Source organism: Typopeltis vanoorti, chromosome 13 (assembly GCF_054136105.1).
Source record: "Typopeltis vanoorti isolate ZY-2024b chromosome 13, IOZ_Tvanoo_1.0, whole genome shotgun sequence".
Classification (NCBI taxonomy): Eukaryota; Metazoa; Arthropoda; class Arachnida; order Uropygi; family Thelyphonidae; genus Typopeltis; species Typopeltis vanoorti.
Genome location: NC_143561.1, coordinates 61,879,723 through 61,894,114, shown reverse-complemented (window position 1 = coordinate 61,894,114; position 14,392 = coordinate 61,879,723). Strand labels below are relative to the sequence as shown.

The window sequence follows — 14,392 nt, the reverse complement described above, 5'->3', positions numbered from 1 at the left end:
CAACACCTGTTCCTGCAGATTTGCGAGGAATTCTGCTGTACGAACGCAATCAGATCGTCTGCTAGGGATCTTTCTTCTTGCTACATCCTCGTAGTCACCATTGCAAGTCTCTAGTTCATGCCTGATTGTTTTTACTGTATTCAGGGAGCATTGGGCAGCAGTCGTAATATCCTTATTTTGATGGCGGGCACGAATCATCATGATACAAGTTATTCTCTTCCATGATTCAGGTGGGTTCCAGCTATCCATCCTTTCTGACATCTTGTATATGAATGAAGAAGGGTCCAAACTTTTAAATGAAGAGAAGTGTGTGTTAATACATGTAACTTACGGAAAAATATAATTAATTATAAATATGTCAAATTTATCCCGAACGCCCTGTATATAAGAAGAAAGGTGATCAGCAAGTTTGCATCTGAAGCATTTTCAGGACTGGGACAACTTGTATATGGAAGCTAATAACTTCACATCACTTGCCTTAGTATCCCATAATGCAAAGCACATATCCTTATGGGTATGTATAATGCTACGCATTATGGGAAGGGTCACTACCCAGACCAGTTTTAACCTTTATTGAGGTCCCATCGGTGGGAGCCAGACCCAAAGGTGATACTAAGGTTGAAATAATGAACTCATATTTTCATATACAAATAGCCAAAAGGTGTCACACCTTATTATTAATATACTCTGGATTAGAGATAGATGTTGGAAGTTTTTCCACTTGGTTATACTATAAATTAAAGATACCAAGAAGCTATATGCTTGCTTTAATCCTTTATCCAATTGTAAGTAAACAAAGTTTGCACCCTAAATATTTTCAGGACTAGGCTTGAAAGTTGGAGTAGATACAGGAGAATGCAGGTGACTAGTAGAGTGCCTCAGAGCTCTATAATAGAGTCATTACTGTTTAATTTGCATATTAGTGATATAGGAAATGATTTGAGGCAAAAGTATTTAGTTATTTTGCTAATGATGCAAAACTGGAGAGGGAAAGAGTTAATAAAGGTGATAGAGAAATTCTTCATAATGATTTAAATAAATTGGCAGTGTGAGCAAAGGATATCAGTCATTTCAATGTGCCAAAATATAATATTATATACTTTGGGATGGAAAGATTACATACTGTGTATTACACTCGTGGTAGTGGATTGCAGTAAACTGATGGGGCTAAGGATTTGAAGGTGATGGTGGACAGAATTGAAGTAAAGATGAAATCTGGCAAACTAGCTTAAATGAATACTTGGATGGTGAAAAGCACTTTGACAAGTACAGATTAGGAAGGTCATCATCTTTCTTTATAAGGCTATGGTATAGCTGCATCTTGATTGCTGTGTCCAGATTTGATCATCTGGGTTTCTTGGGAATGAGGGGGGTGGATAGCATCCAGATACTGACCAAGATGGTGGCAGGTCTGAGAAATTCTCCTTATTAGAATAGATTGAAGGAGTGTGGGTTGTAAATTTAATAGATAGTTGGAAAAGACGGGGACATGATAGAAATTTATAAGTTACTAAAAAAAGTTTTATAAGATTGATACAAAGTAATTTTTCAATTCATGATGAGCAAGGAGAGAATCAGCGATCACCCCTGGAAGTTGTGTAAGAGTGTAGTTATTAAAGTTTATGAGGACCAGAAATTTTGCTTGGAGAGTGGTGAATGACTGGAATGGACTATTGAGGTAGTTTTGAGTGAATTGATGGTGAATGAGTTTAAGGAGCAGCATGATAGATATTGTGTGAATAGCAGCTGGGATCAGCCTCTTATGACGAGTCTTCTATCCCCATGAAGATGATGCCCATAATAATAATAATAATAATAATAATAATAATATTTACTTTTAAGAGAATTCTGTCCACAGTAGGTTGAAATCCTATAGTATATGGAGCAAATTTAGTATAAAGTAAATATTAGATTCTGATACTGTGCTGTAGCAAATAAACATAGAGCTTTTTTTTTTTCCAAATAATTTCAGTGATCCAATAAGGAGGATTATATTTTTTTTAACACTGAACAGTGAATATTATCTACCAACACCAAAACTGGTAGCAGAACTGCCACATAAATATAAAAATTTGGAACATGCTAAAAATATGCTTTTTACATTATATGTAACATTCTTTTCATATAATGTGAGTGCTTTAAGCAATGAACAAGTGATTACTGTTAGTTTTAGTGACGGAGACATGATATCATATTCAAAAGAGGTAAAAAAAAACTAAATGAATTTTGATTAAGAAGCAGCACAGGTGGTTTTTTTTTGCCTAACCTAATTTTTATTTGTATTAAAAATGTATGACCTTATATATCACTTATAATGCCTATGAAAGAGAAGTTATTTAAACAAGATAACTTGAAATTTCTATTAAAACATTATGAGCTCAATAGTTGCACTAAGACCATGATTATAATGCTTTCCTTCGTACTAAATTTTATTTATCTTTTTCATATCCATCATGTACAGTTTATACAAAAAAAAAAAAACAGGACATGATGGATACGAAAAAGGTAATCAAAATTTGTCTATGTCATCAATAAAAAAAAAGTAAATTCTGTTGTCTAGTGTAATATATCAATTTGAATGAAAACTGTTGATAGGAAAGAAAGCAGTGATATCACAGAATCCTATGCATTCCATAACAGTATATTCCAAGAAATAACAATGATGCTCAATAGCCATAAAAATGTACAAATGTATACAGGTAGTACACTGATTTTTTTGTTCTTGTCTAGCTCTTTCAGCATTGAATATTTTCCTTACTTTATTGTAAACTAGTCACTAAAATAAACTTGTAGTAAGACATATAGAATGTGCCATAAAAATATACAATGTAGTGTGTGTTCTATGTACTTGTTACCAAGCATGAAGGGTTTATGGCATGAAAGTAAGAGTGGAGAGGGAGAGAGAGAGAGAGAGAGAAAGAGAATGTCAAAATGTTTCATGAGAGTGCAAGAAATGCAATAATAAAATCATACAAAAATTATTACCCTTCTCTTGTTTACCAAGTCAAAATGTTTATATATATTTTTTTGTTACTATTTCTACATTTTTCAGCCTAGAGAAATATCCAATTAAACAGCTTATTATCTCAACACCATATTGCCTCAAAATATATATATATTCTATTCCCTTCCCTCAGCCATACGGATGGTGGGGGGGGGGGTAGCTATATGGTACCATACTAGGGAGATGATTATGAGTAAGGTGGTTTCCCATTGCCTTCCTTGATATATATATATATATATATATATATATATATTCATATTTATATATACTGACTATAACCTAATAATAACTAATATTTAAGGAATTGACAGCGTATACTGGAAATATAGATTAAATAAACTTTAATATACACTTTCCGATATTTCGGCGAACGTTACGTTGCCATCTTCTTGGGAACTTACTAAAAAGACATGTGCACACAAGTACTAATACAACAAATGAGACTGAGGCTAGGACGCTAGCGTTTTCCTAAAGTCCTGATGGTGCCCCCTGGTGGGCTATATTGGTAGTTCTTGGCCTTTGGGCTGAAGTTCTTCTGATAAAAGTTTCCCAAATTTGGGGCAGTTTCATGCATCCAAATTTGTTGAGGTTTGGCATGTTCCTAAGGGCCGAGGCTGATTCCATGAATAGTCTTTCATACTTGAACTTGCTGCGGTGTATTACTGTGGCTTTCTTCCATCTTATTCTGTGGCGAGTATCCAGAGCGTGGTCTGCAAGCCCAGAGTGGCTGTACTGGTGAAATCGGATGTAATCCTTGTGTTCTGAGATTCTGATATTTGCTGTCCTGCCTGTTTGGCCAAAGTAGGACAGTTTACAGCTGCAAGGGACCTGGTATACACCAGGTAGGTCTAGGGGAAGTGGTTGGTCTTTGGTGGAGCGGATAAGGGATGCCAGTTTTCTATGTGGTCTGTAACAAGTGGTCAAGTCATGTTTTTTTAAGATTTTATTGATTTTTTCTGAGGTGCCTCTGATGTAGGGAATAGTGATGGATTTAGAGTAATCTTTTTTGTGAGGGGGAGGGGGTGGTGGGTTGTGGATAACTGGGTTAAGTATTTTTTGGATTTTTTGGAGGGGGTAGCCGTTGGCTGAGAAAGTGTCACGGATGTGATTTAGTTCAGTGGTTAGGGCTTGATTATTAGAACAGATTATTTTTGCCCTGTTGAATAATGTTTTAATAACTCCATATTGTTGTGAGGGGGGGTGGTGGGATTGTTGGTGAATGTATCTGCCTGTATGGGTGGGTTTTCTATAAACTGAGAAAACCAAGGTTCCATCAGGTTGGCGGGTGACTAGTGTGTCTAGGAAGGGGAGGTTATTGTTTTCCTCTTTTTCCAGGGTAAATTTGATTCTAGGGTGTTGGTTGTTCAAGTGTGTTAGGAAGGAGAGGAGTGAATCCGGGCCATGTGGCCCGGATTCACTCCTCTAATGACTATAACCGAGACTAGAATAACAATTAAATTTATTTGAAAAGCAACATGTTTCATCGGATTGTCCGACTTCTTCAGGCGTGGGAACATAGAAAGCAAGTAAACACTATAAGAAACATTGAATCACTATAAAACGACTATTATAAAATCAGTTAGCTTTGAACTGTAGTTACAGGCTGTGTTGAATTTCTATTGTTGAGTAGCTGCGTGCATCTGATTTCGTGCGTGTGCCAATATCGGATAGCAGAGCTGAAAGAGTCCGGTAGATTATAGCTGAGGTTATTATTTATATGATGAGGGTCCATAACAATTTCCTTAGACTTGACTATGCGTTGCTCCACCTCGTCACGGAATATATGAAGGTTTGAGGTTGTTGTCCAGTTTATCTCATGTTGACGGCCTTCATCATTTGTGTTTACTGAAAACAGTACATGGCGTGACAGGGCACTTGCTCTAGTTCTTTTGGCAGTGTCTCTCTGATGTTCTTCTAGACGTAGGAGGATGGATTTTTCAGTTTGGCCATAGTATTGCTTCCCGCAGTCGCACATGATTTTGTACACTCCTGGGAATTGTAGATGGTTGTGAGCTTGTTTGTATTTCCTTAAAATCGATCTTAGGTTAGGAAGAGTAGAGAAGCAGGTTTTTATGTTGAACTTTCTTAAAATTGTTCTTAGTTTTGTGGAGAGCGAGCTGACATATGGTAAGGAGATATAACCTTTTAGATTGTCTTGTGTTGAGTTGTTTTGATGGCAGTGGTATATATATAATAAATAAGAAACACATAACTGTTAACAAAAAGAAAATTGAGCAGGTTCAGTCTTTTATATATTTAAGATAAATGTTTACAGAGAGAGGAAATTCCCTTAAAGAAATAAAAAGAAGAATAGAGATAGAAAGAAAAGCCTTTTAACATCCAGGGACATTAATGAGAAAAAGATTAATAAAATGCTATATCTGGTCAAGCCTTCTCTACAACAGAAACTTGAACTCTAAATAAAGAAGCACAGAAAAAATTAGAAGCTTTCGAAACGTGGACCATCAGAAGAATGTTGAAAATACCCTGGACAGAGAAAATGAAAAACGAAAATGTTTTAAAGAAAGCAAAAATGAAAAGAACATTAATGAAAACAATTAAAGAACAAAAACTTAAATATTTTGGACATCTAACTAGACAAGAAGGCATTCAGAAATTAATATTAGAAGGCAAACTGGATGGAAAAAGAGGGAGAGAGGGAGACCAAGGAGAATGTGATTTGAAGACATTAAGGACTGGACTGGCTTTAATTACCATAAATGGTCCAGAGCAGCAAAAGAAAGAAAAAAGTTCCATGACATGGTTGCCAACTTCCTTCTAGGGTATGACACTTGAAGAAGAAGAAGAAGGGAATAATTCTCCTACTATCAACAAGAGCATTTTCCTTCTCTTCCTATCCTTGCAAGAAAGCATCATATTTTTTCATTTGATATCATTTTCATCCAACTATATTTCACTTCAACAATCTTCAGCCATACAAAAACTTCATTAATGCAAAAATATCCTTTAAGAATACCTCTGGTATTCATAAATAAGCACAGCAATTCCTCCTCCTGGTTTAAAATTAGTCCTACTTACACCACCTCTCAGTTGTGATTTTTTCCCTACACATTATTCTGCCTTTATCACCAACTATGAGATAGTTGATGATTATGAGAGAAATCACAAAAGAAGTAATTCAGTCTACTTTTTTTTTTTTTTTTAACCAGACGGATTCACTCCCCTGCATCCCTGTGCTGACTATTCCCAAAAACATAATTCACCACAGCCACTCTTCTTACTTCATCTCCCTGCTCAAACCAATTTCCTCCATCTCTGTCCAGGTTTGCATTCCTGTTCTCTTATTTTCATCTTTCACATCTTCATATGCTCCTTTCCATTCACAAGCACTTCAGTGTCCTCTGTTCCACTCTTCTGCTATAACACATTACCTCTTACTACTTTTGATCTTTGCTCATAATCACGATTCTCTGATCCAGCAATAGTCCTTTACTGCTGTAAGAGAAAATTTAAATAGATAATGTAGTGCAATTACATTATCCATTTAAATGTAATTCTCGTAGAAAGGCTTATACGTTGATTATACATGATTATTAATTAACTTAAGGAATTCACAACATACACTAGAATATAAATTAAACTAAACTTTAATATACCGGGTGGCCATAAAATACCTTTCCCTCTTTGCAGGCATCTGTAGCTAAAACCAATAAATGGAATGAAACCAAATTTTATATTGAGACTTTTGAAGGCATGGGGAAATGATTTCTGAAAAATACCAGAATGGTAAAAAGGATGAAGCAAATTTTACTGTGGTACGTGACAGCAGCACCACCAATTATACTTAAAAAGGGATTGGGAATGTTCAGGCAGTTATTCGAATGATTAACGAATTGTGCTCAATATGCATCTTACCTTGCCTCAGCGTGCTTTACATGTTATTATTCCATTTTATCTGCCTTTAATGTAATTATCTGCTTGTTTTTGGCTCCGCCAGTGCCAAAATTTCCCCTATCGGCGACTTTTGCTACTAAATCTTTTATTTTCACGAAAATCATCTCCCCATGCCTTCAAAAGTCTCAATATAAAATTTTGTCTCATTCCGTTTATTGGATTTAGCTACAGATGCCTCCAAAGAGGGAAAGTTATTTTATGGCCACAAAGTATATTTCCAATATTTTGGCGACATCACGTTGCCATCTTCAAAGGAATTTAAAATAAAGACACGTGCATGCAGGCACTACACACAGTATATGAGGAAGCTATCGTTTCTCCTAAAAGTCCTAATGGTGCCCACCAGCGGGCTATGTAAGTATTCTTGGCCGCTGGGCTGAAGGTCACTTGATGCACGTCTCCCAAATTTGAGGCAGTCTCATGCAACCAACCAAATTTGTTGAGGTTTGGCATGTTTCTTAGGGCTGAGGCTGATTCCATGAAAAGTCTTTCAAATTTGAACTCGCTACGGTGTATTATTGTGGCTTTCTTCCACCGTATTCTGTGGTATGTATCCAGAACATGGTGTGCAAGACCAGAGTGGCTATCCAGGTGAAAACAGATGTAGTCCTTATATTCTGATATTCGCTGTCCTGCCATATCTTCCAAATGTCCTGCCACATTTGGCCAAAGTAGGACAGCTTACAGCTGCAAGGGACCTGGTATACACCAGGTAGGTCTAGGGGAAGTGGTTGGTCTTTAGTGGAGCAGATAAGGGATGCCAATTTTCTATATGGTCTGTAACAAGAGGTCAAGTCATGTTTTTTTAAGATTTTGGTAATTTTTTCTGAGGTGCCTTGGATGTAGGGAATGGTGATGGATTTAGAGTAATTCTTCTTGTAAAGGGGGGGGGAGGTTGTGGTTTACTGGTTTCAATATTTTTTGGATTTTTTTTGGGGGGGTGGGTAGCCATTGGCTGAGAAAGTGTTGAGGATGTGATTTAGTTCAGTGGTTAGGTCATTGTCATTTGAACAGATTAGTTTAGCCCTGTTGTGTAGTGTCTTAATAACTCCATATTGTTGCGAGAGCGATTGTTGGTGAATGTATCTGCCTGTATGGGTGGGATTTCTATAAACTGAGAAAACCAAGGTTCCATCAGGCTGACTAGAGTGTCTAGGAAAGGGAGGCTGTTGTTTTCCTCTTTTTCCAGGGTGAACTTGATTCTGGGATGTTGGTTGTTTAAGTTCGTTAAGAAGGCGAGGAGTGTATCAGAGCCATGTGGCCAAATAGTGAATACATCATTAACGTGGCAAATCCATATGGTTGGTTTTTGTAGGGCAGAGTTTAAGGCTTTCTCTTCAAAAGTCTCCATAAAGAAGTTGGTCAAGTGTGGGGAGAGTGGTGAACCCAAGGCTGTCCCCCTCTATTTTTTGCAGAATTTTCCCTGCCAAACGAAATAGCCTGAGTTCATTGTGAACTGAAATAGGGCTGAGATATCGGGAAGAAATTTAGCTTGGATTAGCTCTAAGGTTTCCTTGAGTGGGACATTTGTGAATAAGTAGATGTTGAAAACTGACCATTATATCAGTATGTTGGAGTGTAAGGTTTTCTATGCTGGCTTTGTAGTGAGCTGAGTTTTTTGTGTGTGATGGTGTGTTGCCAGTATAGTGTGTGAGCACTTTGGCCAAATGTTTAGTTAATTTGTATGTGGGGGAAATCAATGCCATCCACTATAGGACATAATGGCACATTTTCTTTATGTATTTTTGGGAGTCCATATATATGGGGGGGGGGAGTATAGAGTTAAACAGATTTAATTTGTTAGTAACTTCTACAGGCCAAGAAGTTACCTTCTCTTAAGAAGGTATATGCTCCTTAGAGCTTATGAAGTTTTCTGATTTGTGAGTTGGTGGATTGTATTCAATAGGGAGGTAAGTAACCCGATCTAATAATAGAGCATTAAGCTTACCCATGTAGTCTGTTTGGTTGAGCACTACAGTGCTCTTTCTCTTATCTGCTTTGGTGATTACTATTTCTTTGTTTTTCTTCATTTCCTGCTGAGTTTTATATTTACTATTGGATATGTTGGTTTTTGGTGGTCTTGCTTTGGTGAGAACACAAGCTACATCTAGTCTAATGTTGATGGCAATGTGGTTTGGAAGGCGGCGGATCCAACGTTCAATTTGGATCATCATATTCTCGGCCATATTTTTCTGGGAGCAATGCCGACGTTGTGGCCACGCGAAAGAGTGATGAGTGCTGCAGGCTTCAACGTAACTGAAGAAAGGTTGACTACAGTGTTGATTGGAGGTTTGGGTTCGGAGGTCGAGTTCTTTTTTAATTTCTCAAATTTCTTGATATGTCGACCCCGTATTTTCTCAAATTCTTTATCTGGTGCAGTGCATGAGATGTCATATAAAATTGACCAAAGCTTGTGATTTAACGTGTTGGAAAACTCTTCTTCAAGCGCCTGAATAGCTTTGTTTGCTGAAGCTGAAGTTATCAAGACAACTGAATCGTCTGACCTTTCTAAAATGCTGCCAGGATAATCAGGTAATCCCAAATTGTGTGAAATTTAAGCACCATTTCTTTTCACAAAAGGCTCTCCGAATTTATAACTACGCCAGGTATGCTCTGCTAAGGGAACAAATTGCTGGCACGCACGTTCTCCTAGCTGACACAAACAAAGCTATTCGGGTGCTTGAAGAAGAGCTTTCCAACACGTTAAATCATGAGCTTTGGTCAATTTTATCATGCACTGTGGCAGATAAAGAAATTGAGAAAATACAGGGTCAACATATCAAGAAATTTGAAAAATTAAAAACGCACTCGACCTCCGAACCAAAACTTTCACCCAACACTGTAGTCAACCTTTCTTCAGTTACGTTGAAGCCTGCAGCACTCATCGCTTTTCACGTGGCCAGAACTTCACCACTGCTCCCAGAAAAATACCAGTCAAGGATATAATGATCCAAATTGAATGCTGGATCCGCCACCTTCCAAACCACATCGCCATCAATATTAGACTAAATGTAGCTTGTGTTCTCACCAAAGCAAGACCACCAAAAACAAACACATATCCAATAGTGAATATAAAGCTCTGCAGGAAATGAAGAAAAACAAAGAAATTGTAATCAGCAAAGTGAATAAGGGAAACGCCACCATAGTACTCAACCAAATGGACTACACAGATAAGCTTAATGCTCTATTATTAGATCAGGCTACTTACCTCCCTACTGAATACAATCCCACCAACTCACAAATCAGAAAACTCCATAGGTTCTTTAAGAAGGTCACCTCTTGGACTGTTACTAACAAATTAAAACCGTTTAACTCTATACCCCCCCCCATATATATATGGACTCCCAAAAATACATAAAGAAAACGTGTCATTACGTCCCATAGTGGATAGCATTGATTCCCCCATATACAAATTAGCTAAACATTTGGACAAAGTGCTCACACACTATACTGGCAACACACCCTCACACATAAAAAACTCAGCCCATTTCAAAGCCAGCATAGAAAACCTTACACTCCAACATACTGACATAATGGTCAGTTTTTGACATCTCCTTATTCACAAATGTCCCAGAGCTAATCCAAGCTAAATTTCCTCCCAATATCTCAGCCCTATTTCAATTCACAATGAACTCAGGCTATTTCATTTGGCAGGGAAAATTCTACAAACAAATAGAGGGGACAGCCATGGGTTCACCACTTTCCCCACCCTTGACCAACTTCTTTATGGAGACTTTTGAAGAGAAAGCCTTAAACTCTGCCCTACAAAAACCAACCATATGGCTTCGCTACGTTGATGATGATGTATTTGCTATTTGGCCACATGGCTTTGATACACTCCTCTCCTTCTTAACAAACTTAAACAACCAACATCCCAGAATCAAGTTCACCCTGGAAAAAGAGGAAAACAACAGCCTCCCTTTCCTAGACACTCTAGTCAGCCTAATGGAACCTTGGTTTTCTCAGTTTATAGAAAACCCAACCATACAGGCCGATACATTCACAAACAATCCCTCTCACAACAATATGGAGTTATTAAGACACTACACAACAGGGCTAAACTAATCTGTTCAAATGACAATGACCTAACCACTGAACTAAATCACATCCTCAACACTTTCTCAGCCAATGGCTACACCCCCCCCCCAAAAAAATCCAAAAAATATTGAAACCAGTAAACCACAACCTCCCCCCCCCCCCTTTACAACAAGGATTACTCTAAATCCATCACCATTCCCTACATCCAAGGCATCTCAGAAAATTACCAAAATCTTAAAAAAACATGACGACCTCTTGTTACAGACCATATAGAAAATTGGCATTCCTTATCCACTCCACTAAAGACCAACCACTTCCCCTAGACCTACCTGGTGTATACCAGGTCCCTTGCAGCTGTAAGCTGTCCTACTTTGGCCAAACAGGCAGGACAGCAAATATCAGAATTTCAGAACATGAGGACTACATCCGTTTTCACCTGTATAGCCACTCTGGTCTTGCAGACCATGCTCTGGATATGCGGTGGAAGAAAGCCACAATAATACACTGTAGCATGTTCAAATTTGAAAGACTTTTCATGGAATCAGCCTCAGCCCTAAGAAACATGCCAAACCTCAACAAATTTGGTTGCAAATTTGTTGAGGTTTGGCATGCGCCAAATTTTGGAGACGTACATCAAGAGACCGTCAGTGAAACGTCCAAGAATACCTAAGCCCTCTAGAGGGCATCATCAGGACTTTTAGGAGAAACAATAGCTTCCTCGCTTCTTCCTCTTTTACTGTGTGTAGTGCCTGCATTCACGTGTCTTTATTTTAAGTTTCCTTGAAGATGGCAACGTGACGTTGCCGAAATATTGGAAATATATATTAAAGTTTAATTTAATTTATATTCTGGTGCATGTTGTCAAGTCCTTAAGTTAATTAATAACCATTTAAATGTAATCCACCACTTATTTCTATTAAAAAAACATCCATCTTTTGCATTCATTCCACACATTCACAAACTGCAATGTTTTCACCCTCACATAGCTCTACCAACATGCTATTCATGATTTCTGATTACTCTTTCACCTCATTGTTGTTATGCCTGGGCAACATGTTAACTGCCTTTCCTACTACACTTGTCATCTTCAACTCTCCATGTCATCCTCAACAATCCTCTGATACCTAGATTCACATTCTCTATGCATTGTCCAACAAAATCATTTGTTCTTAGAACCACTACTAACTGTCTTTCCTGTTGACTCCTCATAATTATTAAAATTAAAAATGTATTGATTTTTTTATTATTTTTATTCTAGAGATTAAAATGAAATAAAGAAATAAAAAGGCATTTAAATACAAAATTACCAATCTTTGAAAGCAGACTTAGCAAGTTAATGCTTAGATCGCTTAATGCATGAAGTTTGTATGCGTGTGTGTGTCAATTTTATGTTTCCATAGATGGATTGTAATGAGAAAGAAAATCTAAGGTTCTAGGAGGAAATATCTTGCTCCTCACCACAAGACAATAACATAGTTTCAAGAGAAAAAGGCTTACAAAGTATCCCTCATATTATTTATATTTTTATTATCCAATGAAGCTAAACAGTTTATATATCCATTCAAATATATGTTTCTTTCTTCTTAGGTGAATGTACTGCCTGTTTTGAACACAAAGTGCAATTTTGTGAATTATCTAATTCTGCTTTAATATAATATTTTATTTAGTAAAATATTAAGAGCAATTATGAAGGAAAAAGAAAAAAATTTAAACAAATATAAAAACATACAACAGGTCCTGATTCACCAGGCGGCCCAGAAGGTCCAGGTGGTCCTTGAATTCCCTGTGGTCCTGTAGGTCCATCAGATCCACTCTTGCCTTCCAAACCACGTTCTCCCTAATTTTTTTGTTAAAAAACCTATTAGTGAACAATTTAAAAAAGTCAACATAAATGGAAAATCATTATATAGGCAACTCTCATTATGCGGAAACTACAATGGACCAAAGATATAGTTTGTTTTTGTATCAGGTTTGCTAGAAAGAACTACTGTTCATTATAGGAAGCCTACTAAAAAAATAGTGAATGTGTTTGCTATAGTAGGCAAAGGGTATTTGTTATAGGGAAAATTGACTATAAAGAATCTCCTTAAAATAGTGATTCAGAGGACTGAAATTTCATGCTGTTAGGCTACTTAAAATTTAATAAATTAATTAAAATGCAATGATTTACATTTATTATTATTTTTACTCAAGAAATTAAAATGAAATAAAGAAATAAAAGCCTTTGAAACATACAATTCCCTTTTTTTTTTTTTTTTTTTTTAAACCAGACTCAACAAATTAATATTTAGATAGTTTAGTGCATGAAAGAGGCATGTAGAATTTTATATACTTTTGTATACATAATAAATAATATATATAACTGTAGTATAATTATATACGAGGGTCGTCTGAAATGTTCTCGGCATAACAATGAAAAAACGAATTTATAATTTCAAAATTATTTTAATTTTTCAACATAATCTCTCTTAAGACTAATACATTTATTTCAGTGATGGTCCAGTGCCATTATCGTGTCCCTGTAGTGGTTCTCAGTAAGATCTGCAAAATACCCCTCTACATCTGCAATCACCTCTTGATTCAAAGAAAAACACTGACCAGCAAGGAAGAGTTTTAGTTGTGTGAAGAGACAGAAGTCAGAGAGAGACAAATCTGGGGAATAGAGTGGATGTTCCAACAATTCATAGTGCAGATCCCTTAATTTTCCCATTGCCAAAACACCTTTGTGGGCAGGTGCATTGTCCTGATGAATGATATTTTTCTTCTGCAAACCAGGTCTTTTCTCACAAATTTTTTTCGTCTAGTCTGGTTAAAAGATCGGAATAATCTTCCCCGGTTATTGTTTTACCCTTTTCAAGATAATTATAAACAAAATGCCTTTAGCATCCCAAAACACTTATGCCATGACCTTTCCTGTTGATGGAAATGACTTTATCTTCTTAGGTGCTGAACAACCGGCATCTGTCCACTGTTTTGACTGCTGTTTGGATTCTGGTGTGTAATGGTGAATCCGAGGTTCATCCATTGTAATAAATTGATGCACAAAATCAGTTTTATTCTTGTTAAAATGCTCCAAGCACTGTTCAGAGATTTTTGTGCGAGTGCGTTTTTAATCTGCTGTGAGCAAGCGCAGCACCCATCTTGCGCAAAGCTTTTTCATTTGCAATTCTTCATGCAAAATATATAATACATGTTCTTTTGAAATGCCTATAGTCTCAGCAATTCCAGGCACTTTGACTTGCCAGTCATTCAATAACATATTGTGCACCTGATCAATGATTTCTGGTGTTGTTACACTTTTTGGGCATCCTTCACATGGATCATCTTCAAGACTGGTATGGCCACGCTTAAACTCAGCAGCTCATTTCTTAATTTTCGAAAAGGAAGGAGAAGAGTGCCCATAAACTTTTATGAACTTTGAATGAATTTCTTTTG

The 14,392-nt window shown here is 36.8% G+C and overlaps 1 protein-coding gene across 1 annotated transcript in view; it reads right to left on the bottom strand.

Moving 5' to 3' along the window:
• The window catches only part of LOC150100214 (uncharacterized), an 850,396-nt gene that overhangs the window by 107,726 nt on the left and 728,278 nt on the right, over positions 1-14,392 (bottom strand). Inside the window, exon 40 of the mRNA XM_090402345.1 lies at positions 12,687-12,794. Within this exon, the coding sequence (XP_090258471.1) occupies positions 12,687-12,794 (108 nt within the window). The remainder of the gene's footprint in view (positions 1-12,686; positions 12,795-14,392) is intronic.